Raw genomic sequence first — 21236 nt, 5'->3', positions numbered from 1 at the left:
CTGTATCCAACACACTTGATCCAACTAATAAACTAATTAGCAAGCCTTTTCTGTTCTGGGTGTGTTAGAGCCAGTGAAACACTGTAGCCTGCCTGGCAGTGATACTAAGTGGCCTCTGTCTAGGAGACATGTTTACATTGTAGGAATGTAGACGGAAGCCTTTTATTTTTATTCGAGGTCAGCTTCACTATGTATCTGTCTTAAGTTAGTGTTCTCTGAGTGTGTTGGGGCTCAGCATTGCTGCTGTAATGTGACAGCAGATATCAGACACAGCATGACAGATTGACTGCTGCAGATTTAACACCAATTTATATAGAAAAGGCAGTCGTTTAAAGCATGCTCTCGTGTGTGTGTGTGTGTAACAATCTGAAACAATATTGTGTGTTTTGCAGCATGCAGCTGATCTGGAGAAGAAACAGAATGAATCAGAGAACAGAAAGCTGCTGGGAACGGTCATTCAGTACGGCAACGTAATTCAGGTAAGCGGTCCAGGTTTGTTCAGACATCTGTAGACAGCTGGCATACCTGGTTTTGTGGGTAAATAACTATGTAACCGGTGCTTCCATTGTGCAGTTGTTGCATTTGAAAAGCAATAAGTACCTGACAGTGAATAAGCGCCTGCCTGCCCTACTGGAGAAGAATGCCATGCGAGTGACCCTGGACTCTGCTGGAAACGAGGGCTCCTGGTTCTACATCCAACCCTTCTACAAACTCCGGTCTATAGGGGACAGTGTAAGTGCACTTAATTATGTATGGGGACAGTGCAAATTTACTTATCTTTGGAAGAGACTTCTCTATAAAGCCATGCCATTCTTTAAGTGACATTGTAACTATATTCTAGTCTGTTAGTGCACTTAGCAGCACACAGTACATGTGTGTTTCTGTGTGGTAGGATTATTTCCTGGTATGCTTTTTCACCCCAGGACATGATTTCCATTCCAGATGGGCCTAAGTAAGATGTTTAGGCCAAAATCAGCTGTGTGAAAACAGTATTTGCCTCCCTCTGATACATAAAATACTTTAGTTGTCATGGCGATGGTTACATTAATGTTAATAACTATGGCAGCGGTTTAAAAGATGTCTCTTAGATGAAAGAAATTCAACGGCTGTAGTGAAAGGTTTTATTTTTTTATTTTTTTAAGGTTTTTGATGTTAGCAGTGCAGTGCCTCTGTTCCATACAGAGTATTGAACACCAATGTGAATTGCCCAAGGAAGACCTTGCCCATCCCTAGCATGAATGCTTACATCAGAGTAAAGGCTGTATGTGTGAATGGGTGTTTTGGGTTAGAAATGGGCTTCAAGGGCTAAAGATACCTAGGCTCACCACGGTGCTGTCTAGCAGTAGGTCCCAATTCTGGTCCTTGGATTAACCCTGTCCTGCATATTTTGGTGTTTTTCTTGCTTTAAAGCAACATTGTATGGTTTTTTTTTTTTACTGTGAAATAATATCTTTAAAATCATTACAATTCTTATTTGACTTGTAAAAGAAATCAGTGTGTCCTCTATCTTTGCTGTTCTGGGCTCGGCACTGTGTAACACTTTGTAATCCAGTTCACATATGTGTAAAATGAAGGATGCGCCAAATTAGGGTTGATCCAGGCATACTTTCGGGTATCGGCTATTTTAATCCTAATCCAGTTCCTAGTCTTTGTTTTGACCACAGTGATCATAGCGCCATTTGGTGGCCTCAAGGCGCCATTAACAAACATTGTTGCCCAGATGGCAGCACTGAGGAATGTTCTCAGAAGGTAAATAAGAGAGTTGGAGTCTGCACATGAAAACATAACAATATCTGAAACTTTTTGCAGAAACGCTTGGTTTTACGGGTGGGACCAGTGATCTAACTCCATTGGCTGAGGACCCTGCTAATTAGCTGTGGTATTAGAATTGAACTTAGAATGGAACCTCAGCCTCCCCAGCCAGGCCATCTATTTTTTGTATCCCAAAGACCGGTCGCAAAAGCTTTATAGTAGAGCAGGAGAGCCCTGACGCCAGTGTTTCCCAATCCCAGTCTTGAAGGCTGCGTTACTAAACACATTTATGTTCTCCCTCAACTCTGTGCTGCCAGTTGTCAGTTGCAAGAGCAGGGAAAACAAAAATGTGCCAAGCTTGTGGGTCCCCGGGTCAGCATTCACCTGTAGTTGCCAGTCAATAATTTATGCTGGTTAAATAGAGAATAAGATATAGGAGGAGAGTTCTGTAGATCATCGTGTCTATTGAGCAGCTGAACAGATTGTGTCTTTCACATGTTTGCTAATGTGTAGGCTGCGTGAGTCATCCAAACAAATGCTTCCTCTGAAATAAAGTGTGGTTTCTGGCCAATATTTGCTTGAGTAATTTGAGTTATTTAGGTTTTAGTCCAACCTCAGTCTGCAGCATCTGTTGAAGGTCATTTCAGTGCTCACAGTGTGAGAGGACCATGTTCTCTCTATATCAGTGTTTTCTAGTTCAGGTCCTGGAGTAACCCTACATTGCACACTTGAATGTAGTCACTGCTCTAACTCACCTGACTGAACTAAACTGCAAATTAACTTTCTTCTCTTTAGTGGAATTGAAGAGCAGGAACTAAAATACACCCTACTCCTCAAAACCAGGATTGGAATATATTATTTTATATCGTAAGGTCCGATCCTTCATTTTCCGAAAAGGTCCTGAGTGTATTCAGACTCTCCTCAGATAGATATCAGAGCTTGATGCTCAACTAGGAGATCCAGCCTGGCCTTCTTCTCCTCATCTCCAGCTGGATATTTGCCAGGGACAAAGCGTGCAGCGATTCTCACTGTGCATCAGAATGTGGCTTTTTTCCACCTAAAGCTGTGGCTGTTTTTGCTGGATAGTGAATATAGGGTTGTTACGGAAGCATGTAACTGACCAAATTGTAGGATCGTGTAGGATGTGTAACAATAGTTCAAAGTGTTGCTGATCAGATCATAAACAGCCTCAGCAACATAGGAAGGAAGGTGCCTACCTGATGGGGTTTGTGATGTAGTGGGTGAGTAGAGTATAGGGGAAGGGAATAGACTGGACTCTATGTCTAATCCCAGTTGTTGTGTGTTCTAATCCCAATTGTTCATCAAAATTCCTGTGCATGATGAGAAAGAACTGGAGAACGTATGCGTTTCTAACTGCCAACAGTTTAAACAGACCTTATTTAAAACATATTCACCTCAACATCTGATTATCTTCCAACTCGGTTGAGTCAGCCATCGGCCTCGCCAGCAGAGCAGACACATGACTGTTTTAGAAGCATTCAACAACAAAGACGTTAAAGACAGTGTGAGGGAAAACATTAACACACTCTATACTCTGCCTTGGCTCAGGGTATGCTACCTTTTCTGTTTTGTTGACAACATACAAGACACTCTGAAAAAATATATCTCCAACTTGGCAATTTCAGTCTGTGACTAGTATCTGGATTGCATCCTGATTAGACACCTGCATTTACACTTGATAGTCAAATGCGTCTCCGGTTAGTCAGACTGAAATCTGATTGCTGTGTGGGGCGCAGTATTCAAATGTGCTTCTTTTGCGCAGCAATTATTATGCTCCTTCTCCAGTGGAAATCTCGTGAGAAATCCTATTCGACGCTTTTAAAATAACAGGTGTGGACCTGGCTATGCGTTTTGGCCTTAAATTGTAATCAGATCACATTAACCCCTGTTAATGCTAGGTGTGAACTGGGCCTCATATCTCCTCCTAAAGTGGTTTTCTACCTGTTTTAAAAGAGTCTTTGGTGAGTTTACACTTGCATTTATGGGGCTTGGCCTTATCCAGATATAATCCCCATACACAAGACACATGAAGTGACCAGGTGTAAACTGGGTCTTTGAGTTGGAGCTACCTTTTTTTTAATGATTTAGTTTTCTGTGTATTTTTCATTGGTTCTCTTTGTTTGTTCATCATTCTTATGTTATTGCAATGCTAACACATTGAATACATTGTAGCTGTTTTTAGAGACACAGCTCCACAGTAATGTGAAGGAAAACCTCGTTTCACAGTTGATTCATTTCCTCTGATCACATTTAGCCCACTTGTGTTTTTTTCTTTTTTTTCTGGTAGAACAGCTCAGCCGAATTCCAGAACAACCACGTTGTGTCCAGTGTAAATAGTTTTGCCACAAAAGTGTGCGAGTATTCCACATTTTTGTCTCATTCATTTGCGTCACATTCAGTGTGTGCCTTGGTGACCTCTTGCCTAGGTTTTGGCTCTATCATTAGGTATCAAGAGTCATCTGTATTTCAGACTGAAGTCATCGGCCAGCTGCTTTCATCTAAACCCTAGTTTCATGTGAATGCGTGTCTCATTGCAGGTGGTGATCGGTGACAAAGTGGTGTTGAACCCTGTAAATGCTGGGCAGCCGCTCCACGCCAGCACCCATCAACTGGTGGACAATCCAGGGTGTAACGAGGTTTGAGCTTTTATGGCTTTCATGTGGCTCGTTATTTGCCTTTCACCTTGTTGCCAAGTTAAAAACCTTGTGCCATTCACCTAATTAAATGAAGCAACACATCTAAATCCTAGTAATGTGCTTTTCCACCAGTGGCTGTGGAGTAGCACAGAAAAAGCACATGGAGTAGAGGATGAATTGCATTCATGTCACTTTCAGCTGTGTCTTTTGTCTGCCACATGATTGTGTGTGTGTGTGTGTAAAAGAAAAGCAGCAATTACACAGTCATGATGTCCACTATACCTGTCAGCTCTGTTACACACAGGACTTCATTATTTCTGTGTAATTTCTAGAGTGGTGTTTTGCTGTAGAATTCCCTGAGTGAAACTAGCTAAAGCGGCCACTGACCTTTCTTTCCTCTTGGGTCACTCAAAAAGCACTTCGGGGGATGACCGTATGTTCCAGGCAAATCCAGATGCTCAGAGAAAGTGACTCTTGTGGCTGTGTTATGCTCTGAGATTGTGAGAGAGATTGTGCTTAAATTTGTGTGAAATGTTAACAGTGTAAGCTCTACCAACTTGAGCTAACTTCATGTTGTCTGTCTAGGTGAATTCAGTAAACTGCAACACTAGCTGGAAAATAGTCTTGTTCATGAAATGGAGTGACAACAAGGAGGTCATTCTGAAAGGGGTATGTACTGCATGACGCAATCAGTTCTGAATAAGACCGTAGATGTGCAGGATTAACAGTTCAAGGCAGTTTGCCAGTGAGCCCTCACATTTGGAGGGAACTGAAAGGACAGAGAGTTTGAGTTACTCTAGAGTTAGCCTAGAAGTGACTTACTGCTAAAGATTATGTAACCAGTGAAATCACACACCATCCAGCCAGAACTACACAACTATGTTCCTTACAACAAACCCTGACGATAATTCTTGATGGAACTTTAACCCACCCAAATGTACATTTTTAATTATTAATTATTAATATTTCTCTTGTCGGCAGGGTGATGTGGTGCGACTGTTCCATGCTGAACAGGAGAAGTTTCTGACGTGTGATGACCATAGGAAGAAGCAGTATGTCTTCCTTCGGACCACAGGGCGCCAGTCAGCCACCTCCGCCACCAGCAGCAAAGCATTGTGGGAAGTGGAGGTGGGCACTGGTCGGAAATCACTGGGCATATTTGATTTATATTTGCTTTATTTCACTAATTCGTTCAGGTACAGTGCTTATTAATAAACATTTATCATCATAACGATAGGTGAGTCACAGAGTGTCCTATTATATTTTAAAGCGCACCCTGAAGTGGCTTGCATTTAAAATTGCAATTTAAACATTTAAAATTGGCTGCATTTGGTGGGTGCTCCGAGTAGTCCACTGGACTACAGTGCTGCCACTATGGGTGAATCCTGGGTTATGCTGCTTGCCATCAGCAGCCATAGTCTGGCTTACTAATGGCCTTACCCTTAGTGTGGGTTGATGGGGCATTGCTATAAGTGGGGAGTTCACATTAACAACAGGGACAATTGGCCTTCCAGGTTACATAGAAAATGGGTAAAATTTCTGTGAAGCTGCTTTGTGACCACATCCGTTGTGGAAAGCACTATATACATAAGCTTGAATAATATTAATGGAGTGTAGTATACAATATGGTAGGACAAAACTGTAACAATCAATGTTAGTAGAAATATATAACATATAACAGCATAAACCGGCAAATCCTTAATGGAACAACACAGCACATTAAACCATTATACACTGATCAACCGAAATATTACTTCCACTGACGGGTGACATGAAAAACATTGATTATCTTAATTTACAGTTGCGTCAGTCAAAGGGTGGGATATATTAGTCAGCAAGTGAACAATCAGTTCTTGAAGTTGAAGTATTTATAGTTGAAAAGTGGAATCCATGTCTCAGATTTGTTGCAGCGACACAAAGGGGGACCTACTCAATATTAGGCAGGTTGTATTAATGTTATACCTGATTGATATAAATTTTATTAATAACAAACAAGCTGTTGCTGAAACTTCACCTTTGTCCACCTTGGTGTTGTTTGGATTGCTGCGAAGAAGAAAGCTCTGAACACCATCAGTTTTCTCCTTTACAGGCATTCCTATTCCTAATTAAACACTTTGTAGTATTTTAATGCAGCTGCCTGATTTGAATTTTACATCATTCCATGTCTCAGGTTGTTCAGCACGACCCGTGCCGTGGTGGCGCCGGCTACTGGAACAGCCTCTTCAGGTTTAAGCACCTGGCCACAGGGCACTACCTAGCTGCAGAGGTGAGTGAGGTGTGTTCTGCTTCCGGACGCTCTCTCGGCTGGTTCCAGGTCAGCTCTAACTGCTCACGCTGGGTAGGGGACTGCACTCACGGCTACTAACACAATTTCTAAGCTGAAGATGTCAAACTCTGGGCCAGAAAGTCCACAGTGCGCCTTCATACGCGTAATATAAAGCTCTTTATCACTTAAATAAGAATGTGTAGGAACAGGGAGAAGAACAGTTCAGTGCAGGGGTTTCCGGAAATGAGTCTAAAGAAAACTTTGAGAAAAGCTGGTGTTTCAGTTTATGTCATTTTTGGCTTTCTGTGCTCCACTATTTCTAAATGATGGATCAAGATAGTAATCAAGCACTTTGTGTGATGAAATGTATGTTTTAGAGCAGAGAGAACAGAAAACAGTGCAGCGCTTTGGCTTTTTGGCACCTGAGGGTTTGACACTCACAGTTTTTAAGGCAGTATAGTTGCACTGGGTAAGAGCTAAATTACTTTGCATTCACTTCGCTATACTGTAAGTTAGAGCTGGTTTCAGATGCAGTGGACTGTCTGTTTGGATTGTGGGTTTAAAAAGAGCCAAAGCATCCAGATGAAAGATTTTGCATAGGGTGGCTTGGTGTGGTAATATGTCTTTATTTTGGGCTTTTTGTTTAGGTAACTCGCTTTTTAGACAACCAATGCTTTTATAGAAGATTTTTTGATTCTTATTGTACTGCAAGTATTAAGATTTTCATGTCTATATGAACGTGTGCACTTTTAGGTGAATCCAGACTATGAGGAAGAGTCTCACGAATCCCGTTCCTCAGTAAGTACTCATATAGTGCAGCGCGTTTAAGTTGTACAGTTTGTTTGTGTATTTGATGGAGGCATAGGCCCCGTTCATACCTGGCATTGTCTCGGGTGATCTGATCATAATAACACACCTGTCACTTTAAAGGCATCTCTTGTGTCGCTTGTGATCGGATTTCTCATAGGATGATAATGATGGTTATGGTTATTATTATTATTATTATTATTATTATTATTAATACCAGCCATCAAGTACTTCATCCTTTAGTTAGTTTGCTAGTGTAGCATGCTCACCTAACACCTGCAGAAGGTGTGGTATTGCTGTAGTTATGTCTTTTCCGGCTGGGGTAGTGACGCTGTTGATGCAGGTGGTGCTTTGCTCTCGGGACTACACTGAACCTCCGAATGTAGTTTGAGTGATCCTATTACAATGTGCCCTCGAGATGCATTGTATCCCGTTCACACATGTACTTTGCACTGGCCACTTATGATTGGATCACCCGAGACATTTTTATGCCAGGTGTGAACAGGGATAGACAATAGAGAATATTTGAGTCTTATCTAAATCCCTATCTTGTTTTCTGCTCTAGGTGGGAGATTTTGTTCCCTTTAATTTTCAGGTACCTTCACTCGGTTAGTTAGAATGCATATGAGCCTAAACGCCAAGGTTTAGTGCTTTCTTTTTGTAAGCATGTAGAGCAAACATCTGTGTAACTGCGTAACTTCTAATTGCTCTAATTGAGTATTTCAAAGCTCATATGCATCCTAAACCTTTTCCTGTACTTGTACATAGCTCATTGTAACTAAGAATTGTATCAGCTGTGCACTCGGAAACACATATTGCAGGTGTGTCAAACTGTGTTCTTTCTGGGCCACAGCTCTGCAGAGATCTGACACTCTCATATCAGTTCATGAAGGTCTTGCTAATTCAGTGATGAGTTAAATTGTTGAGTTCTTTAATGAGGCAGAACAATGATGTCTGCAATTGGCTGCGGGCCGGAAGCACTGGAGTCTGACACGTGACCCGACAGATGCATGCTATACCCTGGCTCTTAGTGCATATTGCATCCCCTGTTTATTTATATTTACATGTACATATATATATATAACCATTACATTTAACTCAGTCTCCCTTAAATTCAGCTTTGTGGCTGCTACACCACGCAGATAACCAGATAATACACAGTCCTGTAATGAGATACAGAGGACATTTGTCTGTGCATGTCTGTGTTTAAGTCACTGGCTTTTTATTAACAAAAAAAACAAAACAAAACTATACTAAATACTAACACAATTAACTCACTCAAAGAAGCCACGAATTATGAGAAATTTTGTCATTCTAACTTTTTGTTGTGCGTTAGAATATAAGGGTACTATAACAAGGATTTTTGTATTGTATTTATTTGTAAATTACTTAATAGGTCTGCTAGTCAGTTAAAACTTGTTCATTTTCAGTTGAGGCACCTGTTGAGTAAATCTAGTTTACAACCACAAGGTGGTGCTATGCTCACAAAAAAGGGTGTGCAGTGCATAGTCAAGTCGGTAGAGGGCAGTACGACACCACTTATGAGTTTAGCTGTTCTTTTCTTGGAGTGACTAAAACAGAACATTTACTTCAAGCCCCATGTTTTAGTCTTCATTTTAGAAGCCGAGTTCAGAAGGGAGTTTGTAAACCTTTCAGGCAGCTTCCAAAGATCCTTTTAGACGTAGAGATGGCACTGGGTCATCATGGGAGAGGTTCCAGTTTAAGGTTTTAAAGGATTTAGTGATTAACTTTATTGTCTTGAAAGGGCCGAACATGGTTGTGGACATGTAATTCATTGTAAAACAATAATTGATCATCATGGTAGGTTTGAAATAAGTCCCCGTTAGCTATTACCGTATTGTACTATAATAATATGGGGGAATAATAAGGAAGTCCTATTAATAGGGCATATATTCATTGATTCGACTTCCAGAAAGCCTGCATGAGGTGTCCTAAACAAAGATCAGTGTCACTGTATTATTAAATATTGTGACCATAATGCGTAGATGACTTATGTCTGTGTCGGTATGTCTTATGTTTGTGTCGGTGTGTTCTGACCTCTGTTGCTGGGTTTCCATGGTAACGTGTCTCCTGTGTCTCAGCTGGACTCGGAACATGAGGCTCTGCGCGCACGTCTGCGTACACCCAACGAGAAGGTCATGTACACCCTCGTCTCTGTTCCCGACGGCAATGACATCTCCTCCATCTTTGAGCTGGACCCCACCACTCTCCGAGGGGGGGATTCTCTCGTACCCAGGTACATGGCAGGTCATGCCGCTTTGTTTAAAACTAAGGATGCTCTTATCCAGAGTGACTTACATAATTGTTTCACCATTTACTCAGAAAATACCCTTAGCTAGTTTGTATAGGCTAGGATCCAAGAGAGACCTTGTAAGCATAGATACTAATTACAAATTCAGTATGGATACCACAATACTCAGCACTACACTTTGTCTAAGTATTCTGAGTCTTCATTCTGAATTTGAAGACAGCAAGTGGCTCTGCTTTTCGGACACCCAGGGGAAGTTTGTTTCACCACTTCGGTGCCAGGACAGAAAAAAGCCTGAAAGCTTTCATGGATCTTAAATGGCAGGTCAAGCCATGTAGTACTTGAAGCTTGAAGGGCTCTTGGTACTGATCAGCTTTTGACCGCTGTCAAGTACGAAGGGGCTGGTCCATTTTTGGCTTTGTAGGCTAGCATCAGGGTTTTTAATCTGCTGCGGGCAGCAACTACAGGAAGCCAGTGAAGAGGACGCAGCAAAGCTGGGTGTAGTCATGCAGCATCGACAAAGATCTTTTAATCAACAGATCAGTGACATCTGTGCATCATGAAACTTATGACAAAACTGATGACATTGTACTGACACTAGGGTTGGGCAGTATCTACTTCCTTCATACCGTTATACATTTCAAATTATTAACATAGTAGTGTAAATGTAGACGGTTTTTCATTTACATGGTACTATGGTCCTATGTTAAAACTGATTAAATAGTGTTCACAGAATAACAGATGAAGACTGATGAAAACAGACTGTAAGTGATGAAACGTGAAAACTCAACATCATGACTGAAAGCCCGCTTTTTAACGTCTAGACAAGATTGACTCAGAATAAGCGACTGCTGGTGTTGGATCTGTAGCCTACTCTCTAAGCTGGTCTTTGCTTAGCTAGGTCAGCTACAGATTCACTCAGTATCCCTGTTGAGCTACTGACACAAGTGTTGACCACGTACTAGGTAGACACAGAACATAAATGTGACACATCAGACACGTCCTAATTGAGAAGTACATTCCTCATTTTGAGAGACCTTCAACATTTTTAAATATTGCAGTATACAGCAATACCGGTTTATCACCCAACCCTAGCTAACCTATGCTCATCTCTGGCCTAAAGTATTGTTTGAATTAGAATGGTAATATAAAATGAATGGAATATTACTTAAGTTTGAATGGTAACAAGTCATCACTTTAATGCGAAAACCATGTATCTCCACTTTTGCAATCTTTCACTTTTTGACATAAAGTTAGCAGTTGATATTTACATTGTGTCACAATTGATGAATGGACCAATAGAAATGTTCCAAAATGACGTGGAATAAAATCTATATACACTGACTGACTTCTGTTTTGTCATCTTGGAGGTATAAGGTTTTTGTATAACAGCAACAATATACTCTTTACTTGCTGTATGTATAAAAGACGCAAAACTTGAACATTACCAGTGGAATTGTCCTCTAAATGTCCGGAGTTTGTCTGAGTATAAAAGGGGCCCAGTTTACACCAAAGCAAATTGTCATGATGAATGGACCAACAGAAATGCTCTATTGGTTTTTTGTTTTTGGTTTTTACATTGACTTCCATTGAAAGTTAAGAAGGTTTATTCCCTCTCCTGCAGAACTGCTGTTTTGGAGACACGGTTTCTGTGTGACAGCAACAATATAAGGAATCATAGGAGCTATTGCAAATAAAACTGATACTTTCTATTCCCCACATGCTGTTATTCTTTGTCAGTGCTTTGTACTGTGAAGAATTCATTTAAAGTGTGACCAGTTAGGGTGTTGTGAAGTCCTGAGGGAAGGATTAGCAGCGGTAGGGTTGAGGGTTAATTGGGATTTTTAGTCTGAGCGGCAGTGCCTCTGGATCACATGAGGCTATCCGAGGGCTCTGTTATGTGGAATCTGTGGTGATGCTGCTTAAGGTGTTTGATTGTTCTCTCGATTGCCGCTGGGATGATTATTGCTTAGCACAACTGTAACCTTATCCAAGATCATAATTAATGTAACAAGGATGTTTGTTTTGAGCTTCTTGAAGCTCTAGTGAAGCAACCATGGACCTTTCACTGAGCAGATTTCACTGAACAGCAGTGTGGGATGCGGAATGTGAGCACACTGTGAAACACGCTCAGACAAATACACACTAACTTTTATCTGACTTTCTACCATGAAAAAAAACTTCAACTCATCCAAAGTCCACCAGGGTGTGGTGTCTTCCTGTGTGTGTGTGTGTTGTATACTCACATGAGCACACCCTCATCACTGCTTCCACTGAAGTCTGAGCTCACTGTATGAAAATAGCCAGGAAAGTCCCTCCTTTGGAGCAGGCCGGAAACCATGGTGACCGTACGACTTGCCAGCAAGATCACGTCTCGTCTCGTCTCCAACACAGGCCAGATGTTACGCAACAGCCCACCCCCAAATTGCCATATTTATATGCCCAATCATCTGGAAAGCATCTCCTGATGACGCAGTCAGCCCTTCTGTTTTACTGCCACCGCTGAATTTACAGATTCTGGTTCTGGATGTGAATGATGAGAGTTGGAGCCTGTGGTGCTTGGTCATGCTCCTGGAGATGAAGAGATGGCGACATTGCAGAATTTAGTTCTGGCTTTCATTTAAACACCTGGGGCCAGATTCTGATCTAATCTGTCCCTGCTGGAAAGCTCTGAAAGTCAATGTCTTTAAATTAGAATAAAACTGTACAACCAGTCTAAATGAGTGTCAGAGTGGAAGATTAATCTAGAGATCTGTGAATGACACATCGTCCATTTAGTACCAAGTGATATTAAAATGTAATAATCTAATATTTGCCTAATGTGTCATTGGACATAGTGTCAGATGATATTTGAGTCTACTTTAGTGATGTTACTGATGTAATAAGTACTTCTACGCTATGCTGAAAGACCCAAAAGGACCTGATAATTTTTTATGGGTTATGTGGTTATAAAGTTTTGCTTTATTATGCTTGTGTTAACTCGTATTTTGGCTTAAGGGTAAAAAGTGACCCACCCCCATGTTTAACTGCAGAGAAAATCCCCTAAATGATATTTTTTGTCTGCTTGAAATTTGATGACTTTTTTTAGCATCGCCTTTGTTCATACTTCCATGAAACCACCAGGGTACAACAGGGTTGATTTTGTCAAGTTGCTTTGATTTAGTTTAGTCTTAGCCTTTTGATTAAAATGGATATTAGTTTTATTGTTATATTGTATTTTATTAGTTTTTAGTCACACTTTAGTAATTTAGTTGTTATTAGTTTTAGTCTATATTTTGGTTGATGAAAACTAAACATTTTAGTTACTGAAATCTTTACAAATATTTAGTCTGCTTTTGGTCATGCATTTGTAAGGTTTACTTTATTAGGGGTCGTATTTATCGCTTGTACCAATAGCTTGAAAATGCTTGAAAATTACTACATTTAATAGCATGTTAACATCTGAAATTATGGAAGAAATGTGACCCCCTTTTTACTTTTTGCATTTGTTTAACCTATAAATGCTGACAGTTTCATTTTCTGATTTGACATTTGCCCGATTAGACAGAACACAGTGCAGCATGTACATACAGTGTGGTTTCACTGTGAGTGATGGTGTGCTTTGCAAAGATAAACGCTGTTCATATGTACCCACTTGTCGTCATATGTATCCCCTTAGTTTCTGGGTTGCCAATTAGTTTTAGATTTTGTTTTAGTTTTAGCTGTTTAATTAGATTTTAGTGTTTTTTTAACGCACTTTTTAGAGCTTCAGAGTTAGTTTGATATTGACTGTTCAAAATATATTTGCATTTCACCTCTCATAGATTCCAAGACCTTTAGCAAAGTACAATGCTTGTAAAAATGGAATTTCGGACGTTGCTTGCGAGCAGGAGGACATGAGGGTACACTGTGATACAGCTGGTTTAAAGCGTTAGTACGGTCACTGGACAGATAGATAATCAGATTAAAAATAATTTGTCAGTCGTTCACAATGTCATGTACTTTTTATTCGTTGAAATAGTGTAAAACATTTCGTCATAGTTCTCATTTTTTTACAAATAGGCCAACAACGAATATTTCTCACCATAGTTTTCGTTAACGAAATGAACACTGGTGTTCGGGTCATTTTTGAGTACTGTACAGAATGTTAAGGAATACAAAAACAAATACGCATTAGCAGCACCCATTGTAGTAAATGGTAAACAAACAGAAACCACATTCACAGACAGAACAATTTATTTACTTTATGTGTGTTGGTCAAATCAAATATTTTGTATTAATTTAAATTGTAATAATAAAAAACTAAACTAAAATATTTATCAGTAAAAGCTAAAAAGTGTTCTTATTTGACAGCAATGCAGGTAGACCTCTATATCATCCGGCTCTAGTCTAGTAGCTCACGTTCAGTCAGTCATGTGAGTCTGGTGTATTTGTTCTTGTATATGTGTGTCAGTGTGTTTTGTGTTTAAACGTGCAAACAAAGTTAGTATCAGTGCTCAAACTACAAACTCTGGGCATATTGTGCTATTTTTACAATTTTGCTTCCTCTCTCCCTTCCTTTGTGTCACATGCCCTGAGCGCGAGATGTTATGCTACAACGTGGCTCGTAGATGCTTTTGATAAGCTTTGATAAGCTTAGTAGGGGTGTGTTTGTGTGTGTGTGTGTGTGTGTGTGTGTTTCTGTCTGTGTGCAAGAGATTACTGTGATCTGAGTTAGTGGCTAAGATGCATGGCTGTGTGTCACGTCGTGGAGTGCGTGCTGTCTGTATGTCACACTGACAGATACACACTCACTCTTCTTATCTCAAAGCATGGCTTTAGGGGTGACACATTAATGGGAGCATGTGTGGAGTGTGTGTGTGTATATACTGTGCTAAACTATTAACACTGTGCTGAAGTATTTAGTCAGAGTTTATCATGCAACCTGGCTTAGAATACAACTTTTGTTCATTTTTGTGACCAGGTGAAGTGCACGTGTGCCTGTGTGTGAGTTCAGTGGAGGTTGAGTCTGGGTCAGTTCCAAACTACTTGAGATCCAAACTGCGATGTCCTTAATCGTGTGTGTGTTTATTTTTTTGTGGTGTTTTTTTTTAGGTTTATTTAGGTTAAACGAGTGTGTGCTGTCTTTTCATTCCACTTAAAGTGATGAAGGTTATTTAGGGTAATACAGTGTGTGTTGGGGGAGGGTGGTGTGTGGCTTGAGCAGCTGTTTTACTGTCAGTGTAGTGAAGAAAGAATGTGGGGAGATTGTGTTATTTGTGGTGTGAGACACTATAGTTCCTCTTGAGGATGCATTTGCACACTGACGCAGAGGTGTAGGAGTAGGACAATACCAGCTTTGTGTTAACTGTGTGTGTGAGCAAACACGAGAAGTTTACTTAAGGATTGTGCAACCTTCATTTGCCTATACGCACGTTAAGTGATCAGTGGCCTGTCAGAGCCAGTCGTGAAGGTAACTCTACCCTGCTTCCAAAGAACTGCAGAGGAACTCTCTTATATCAGATCCAATTGGAAAACTCTTGGATCCAATGAGACATGCCCGCAGTTCATGCCCAGAACACAGTAAAGCAGGCAAGCAGTGCCTTCTCCCTAAAGGTCTGGGTAATAGTTTAAGGGTGTTTTTACACATGAAAGGTCATTACCATGGTTCATGTTTTTGTTATATAATTTTCATCATTTTCAAAGGAATGACCGATTCCTTTGGTTCCACTAAACTGCAGTTAATTACAGCATTGCTACCAGTAGCACCAACTCTAATCACAGAACTTAAGAATAGTTCCAGTTCACTAAATGAAAAAGCTTGTTCTGCAACAGTTAGCATCACTGACAGATATAATAGTCCCCATGTGCTTCACTGCTCATTTTTACTTCTTTTATGTCTTTGTCTATTGTTGTTTAATCAGTCTAAATGTCTGAACTATTAAAAAAAAAAAAAAAAAGCTTTACCACCCTACAGTCCTCATTCTTGGCTGGACAAAATATTGGTCCTTTGGTTCAGACTGCGGCCTGAGGCACCTTTGATGTTTGCTATTTTGCTATTTGGTCCAGACCAAACAAGGCAGGTGTGAAAACACACTCAGTAGTTAATGCAAAATACCTTGTTGACCCCTGGGTACAGAACATTATAGGCTCTGTGAGCAACAACCTGTTTTGATTTCCTTCTTCTTTATGTCTTTCTTTGACTTACCTTTATTCCAGAAATACAATCAGAGCCTGTTTACACCTGGCGTTAACATGCATTTTGCATCTGGACAGTATCTGGATATATTTTGACCACATTCTGTTTATACTGGTCACTAAATTCTCCTCCTGTGTGACCAGGTGAGATCCAAATTTACTTTCCAGCATAAAAAAGCTCATCAACACATACCTAATTTCCATTTTACTTCCTGTAAACAATGTTTTTCTCATCAAAATTCTCCTGCTCCAGTTTGGAGGCACAGTGGTGGTTCTGCGATGTGGTGGAACGATAGATGGTTCTTGCATTCCCGAAATGGCTCAGAAAATGCGAAGGCCAATTTTTTCTATATAGAAATTTGTTTAGCGATTTATTATTTTCCCATTTTGTACTGCCAGTTAACGCATCCATACATAGCTCCCCCTAGCACTAGCAATGCCCCCGGCGCTAGGAGATGAAGGACTTCTCCACGTCTGCTCTGATACATGAAGTCAGCCGCTGCCTCTTTTTGAACTCCCACCGATGCAGCATTGCTGGGCAGTCCTCAGCTCCACTGCCTCAGCCTGCATTGCTGAAGAGTGATGAGGGGAGAGAACACCATCTACCCACCTGTACAGAGCAAGGCCGATTGTGTCCAATGATGGCAAAGTAGCCCGGCTCAGGACCCCCAGGCCATATTGGTCGCATCAAACCGCTGAGCCACTTTGAGCCCGCAAATGAATGTTTAAACCAAAAGGTAACAAACTCCCACCATCTACCATTAAATAAGCACAAGTGCAAGGGCACATGTGCACACAAACACATACCCACAGCGAGGGAGATGTTGAAATTAGAGAGAAAGAGAGGGAGAGAGAGAAGCTAAGACCTATGTTTTGTTTTATCAGACGTATTCCCGCTTGCCTGACAGAATCTGATCAGAGAAAACGCATTCCGTTTACACTTGTATCAAATGTGAACCAGATCCGTCTCTGATCAACTTTAAATGTAGTTTGAATGATTCGATCATAGTCCATTCACAATGTATCTTGAGAGTGTTTACACATGGCTTTTTTTCCTGCAGACAAGTGATATCTGAATGTGGTCCTATCACCAAAAAACGCATGTTGGAAAATGCCTGGGCCAGCTCTCAGATGAGCTGCACTGAGGATGCAGGCTTCTGAATGTACTTTTTTTCTTCATCCACCCTCTGAGTGTTCGGAGTTAATGATACTCAAAGTTCTCACATGATCGCCACCGGGTGGTTTCCCCGAAGGAGAATCTGAAGGACATCGAAAGGTTGAAGTTAATCTGGGTGCCTCTTAAAATTCTGCCTCTGTTCTGTCTCTTTGCTCTGTAAGGATTTCAGTATGCTTCTAAGAAAGTGACGCAAAAGTGGGAATTTTATCAAATTAAATTTTTGCAGAGGGTGTTTTTACTTTATAAAATCATTTAGAGTCTAAGGTTCTTCACCAATTTAAAGGTTCTTCACAAGATGTTTGGATGTCCAGATTTTAGTCAGAGTAAGAATTTCTTTTAAGGCCACAGAAATGATGACTATAGTTTTGTGTCGATTAAAGTTGGACACTCTTACAAATGAAGGTGGTTTAGAAGGTTATTTGAGCGATGCCGTAGAAGAACCATGTTTGTAATAGAGACGTGAAATGTTTTAGTGTAAAGAACCTTTTAGACGTCTAACAAAATATTGTAGAGGTTCTTCACAAATTTAAAGATTCTTCACTCATATAGCTCTATTAAGCTAATTTTAGCCCCGATTCTTAGTCTGGCTGAGTGTGTGCTGGTTGGCTAGCTCTATATAAAAGCAGAAATTCATATAGGATGTCAGCATCTTCCTCAAACGTTTGGTAGCCTCCAGTATGTCTTATGGCACTCTTTCTGTCGTCTGTAAAGACCACTCTGACTCCTTCTTCCCATCCATAACCTCACTGTTTTCGTTTCGTTTTGACTCCTTGTCTTCTTGGTGTTTTGGAGTGTGTTCGGAGCGTGTTCGGTTTGGTTCCGCAGCAGGTTGAAGTCCTGTAGTGGATGATCCCTGGTTGTTTAGTGTGCAGTAGGCATTTTTTCATTCAGCATAAAAAACACCAAAACTCAGTGGGGAAGTGTGAGATACCCAGTCTGTTTATAACCTAGTATGAAGTGTAATGTACCCTAGGACATCCCTTTTATCTGTAGGAGTGTGGATTACCCTTTATTAATCCATACCTTTTCTGTTGTTCGACATTGTACATTGTGAGGCCATGATCTCTTGCCCTGAGGTCAGAAGCAGCAAGCTCACTTGTTGTTTTCTTTTTCAAGCAGTAACTTGTCGTGCTTCTGCTTGGCTTGATTGTTGTCTGTCTATTTAGAGAGCTAATGGTGGGAAATATTTTATGAGCGATTCTCCTTCTTGTTTGGACACGATTCTGTTTGTTCAGATGTATCTTGAGTGTTTGAAAGCGTGAGTCCACTGAGTAAAGAATATATTGACAGTGTCTTTAAGATGTCATGAAAAGTATTAATCTTTGCTGCCCCTAACCAGAGTGTTTGTTTTGAGGCATGTCTCTTGTGGCTTGCCTGTAGTGTATTTGACTCTCTGTCATGTCCCATCAGGAACTCGTATGTGCGCTTGCGGCACTTATGCACAAACACATGGGTCCACAGCACCAACAACCCCATCGATAAGGAAGAAGAGAAACCAGTCATGCTTCGGGTGGGCAGTGTTCTAATTCTTAGGGTTGTGACTGTAAATCATATTAGTATTAGATTCATCTACTGATTAGTTTTATGATTAATTGAGCTATTGAAGAGTTTTTAAAAAGCCAATACTAATGGAATAAGTATTGAAATATACATTACCATTATGCAAATTTCCTGATAGTTGATAGAAATAAGGTATATTTAAAGGTATAATACTGTACTGTTTGTGTATTATATAACTTCATCCACATATTAGAATCACACCAGCACTTCTTAATTAAATTTGTTGTTCTTACCCAGATTGGCACATCTGCCATCAAAGAGGACAAGGAGGCCTTTGCCATTGTGCCCGTTCCCCCCGCTGAAGTCAGGGATTTAGACTTTGCCAATGATGCAAGTAAAGTGCTGGCGTCCATTGCTGGCAAATTGGAGAAGGGTACCATCACGCAAAACGAACGAAGGTATGCTGACCAGACTAAAACTTGGTTGTCTACTGGATGGAGTGAATCAATCTAGACTCGTGTTTAGGATTCAGTATGCCATTTCTTTAAAGGTAGTCTCAGTGCAGATCATTGTTCTTTTCTTTTTCTTTTCTCTTTTCTTCTAATGGGTTTCACACTAAACTCCGTCCATCTAGTAATTTAAGGAGATGACTCAGGCTGATTAGATGAGGCCAGGACTTTAACACTGCACATTAATCAGCATCATTATTTCATGAGGTTAATGTGCCAAAATGGCTTATTTCCATCTGCAGTGCTTAAGCAGGTTGATGTTATAGTTAACACTATTTTCCACACTGACAAACAAAAACATCACACAATGCACTTAGTTACAGCACACAATTTGAATATTATATAAAACACAACACAGAAATTATATAAAAGACAGAGATTTAAATGAAAAAAGAAAAAGAAATTATATATATATTTATATTTATATATATTTATTTGTGTTTGCAGGTTTGTGACTAAGCTGCTTGAGGACTTAGTGTTTTTCGTGGTGGACATTCCAAACAGTGGACAGGACGTGCTTGAGATTATGGTCAACAAACCGAACCGCGAGCGGCAAAAGCTTATGCGGGAACAGAACATCCTCAAACAGGTAGAACCCCTTCTATGCATGTCCATTTTGTTTTTGAAATAATTTTAGGTTGTTTAATTTTCTCATTAATTACTGCAGCTGGCAAGGTGAGCTTCAGTGCTGCAGTGGCCTTCAACTAAGCAAACAGCCCACTACTTTCATGCTGTCTGTTCAGAATCTCAAAGGATTAGGACAACCAGAAGTTAGTTTATAGTCAGTGACTATAGTTGAAATGTTTGTATGAGGACCAAATGCCATATTACAATGTTTGGGCTTTGAAATTGATTTCCACCTCTCTACAGATCTTCAAGTTGCTGCAAGCTCCATTCACAGACAGCGGAGATGGACCAATGCTCAGATTGGAGGAGCTTGGTGACCAGAGACACGCCCCCTTCAGGCACATCTGTCGTCTGTGTTACCGGGTGCTCCGCCACTCTCAGCAAGACTACAGGAAGAACCAGGTGGGTCTCAGCACTGGGACCCTGGTGGAACTCAAAAACAATCAACAAGTTTGTTACCCAAGACTATTGTGAATTTCACTGTTTTAAGTAATGCTTCCCAATCTACTTCCTGCTGATGATAACAAACTCAGCAGATGAAGCAGTAGTTCTCATCAAACAGTACTTTGAGCCGGATGTGTTCTTGATTGATTGGACACAAATCTTTCCCTTTGTAGATTAGAGGACACGTGTTTAGAGTAATGCTGCGGCCTAGCCTTTGGACAATTTGGCTGTGAAATGAAACTGTTCAGTCACAACTGAACAAAGATTTTAAAGATAAATTTCAGACCAAAGAAGATCACTGAGGTCACTGAGATACAGAGATAACTAACTGTACAACTACTTTAATCAGTAAGAGTTGTGGCCTTTTATCTGCATAATTCTAGTGTTGTTGGACCTATTGTGTAAAGAGACTTATGGCCTCATGAGCTGAGTTAATTAGGTTATGAAGTGATCGCTCTGTGAACTATGCTGTATAAGGTGTGGGGTCTTAGTCCTGCTTTGTGCTTGTTCTGTTAAGATGTTATCTTTATCTTGCAAACATGAGCATGGCTTCCTGTGACTGACTGCATTTGGAAATTTCTTAGCCTGCAGTCCGTTGTTGCTTTTTCAGTAGAGGGTAAATCAAGCCCTTCAGCATGACATCTGGCCTTCTATCTGTCATTTTTAATCCTAGAAAAGAAAGCTGTTGAGTAGGTTTGTGGTGAAGAGCAATGCAAGAGACTATCGTAACAGTCACATGACAATTCTGCCAATCCTTTACATGACTGGGACAATGGGAATGATAATTTGCCACCAAGTTGACCCACACACCTGACAATCTTGATACGTTTGCTCTGTCACCTGGCAGGTGATACTTCATTAGCAGGAACCGCCCAAGTAGAAATCTATTCTAATGCTTGATCACACTGGATCCAGCATATGAGTCATGCTGTGTATCAGTGAGGGTCAGCACAGTCTTTGTGCTGCAGGTGATCTGCCATATCTTTATCTTATAAATGCTGTTTCGTACTAAAGGGATAACACTGTGAGAAATCAGTGCCTCCTGTTGCTTAGTTAACACTTTAAACCCTAA

General features: G+C 40.5%; 1 protein-coding gene across 23 annotated transcripts in view; it reads left to right on the top strand.

Moving 5' to 3' along the window:
* The window catches only part of itpr1b (inositol 1,4,5-trisphosphate receptor, type 1b), a 160182-nt gene that overhangs the window by 23886 nt on the left and 115060 nt on the right, over positions 1-21236 (top strand). For 12 of the 23 annotated variants that reach the window (XM_072666259.1, XM_072666245.1, XM_072666253.1 and 9 more), the window contains exons 5-17: positions 393-479; positions 574-732; positions 4311-4409; positions 4995-5078; positions 5391-5537; positions 6580-6747; positions 7429-7473; positions 8048-8077; positions 9585-9739; positions 18495-18594; positions 18882-19042; positions 19541-19682; positions 19964-20122. In XM_072666259.1, coding sequence (XP_072522360.1) covers positions 393-479; positions 574-732; positions 4311-4409; positions 4995-5078; positions 5391-5537; positions 6580-6747; positions 7429-7473; positions 8048-8077; positions 9585-9739; positions 18495-18594; positions 18882-19042; positions 19541-19682; positions 19964-20122 — 1536 coding nt within the window. The remainder of the gene's footprint in view (positions 1-392; positions 480-573; positions 733-4310; positions 4410-4994; positions 5079-5390; positions 5538-6579; positions 6748-7428; positions 7474-8047; positions 8078-9584; positions 9740-18494; positions 18595-18881; positions 19043-19540; positions 19683-19963; positions 20123-21236) is intronic. The other 11 variants (XM_072666263.1, XM_072666257.1, XM_072666262.1 and 8 more) reach the window with 5 other exon arrangements.

Source organism: Salminus brasiliensis, chromosome 21 (assembly GCF_030463535.1).
Source record: "Salminus brasiliensis chromosome 21, fSalBra1.hap2, whole genome shotgun sequence".
Taxonomy (NCBI): domain Eukaryota; kingdom Metazoa; phylum Chordata; class Actinopteri; order Characiformes; family Bryconidae; genus Salminus; species Salminus brasiliensis.
Note: the sequence above shows the minus strand (reverse complement) of the source record. Positions and strands in the feature narration are given on the sequence as shown.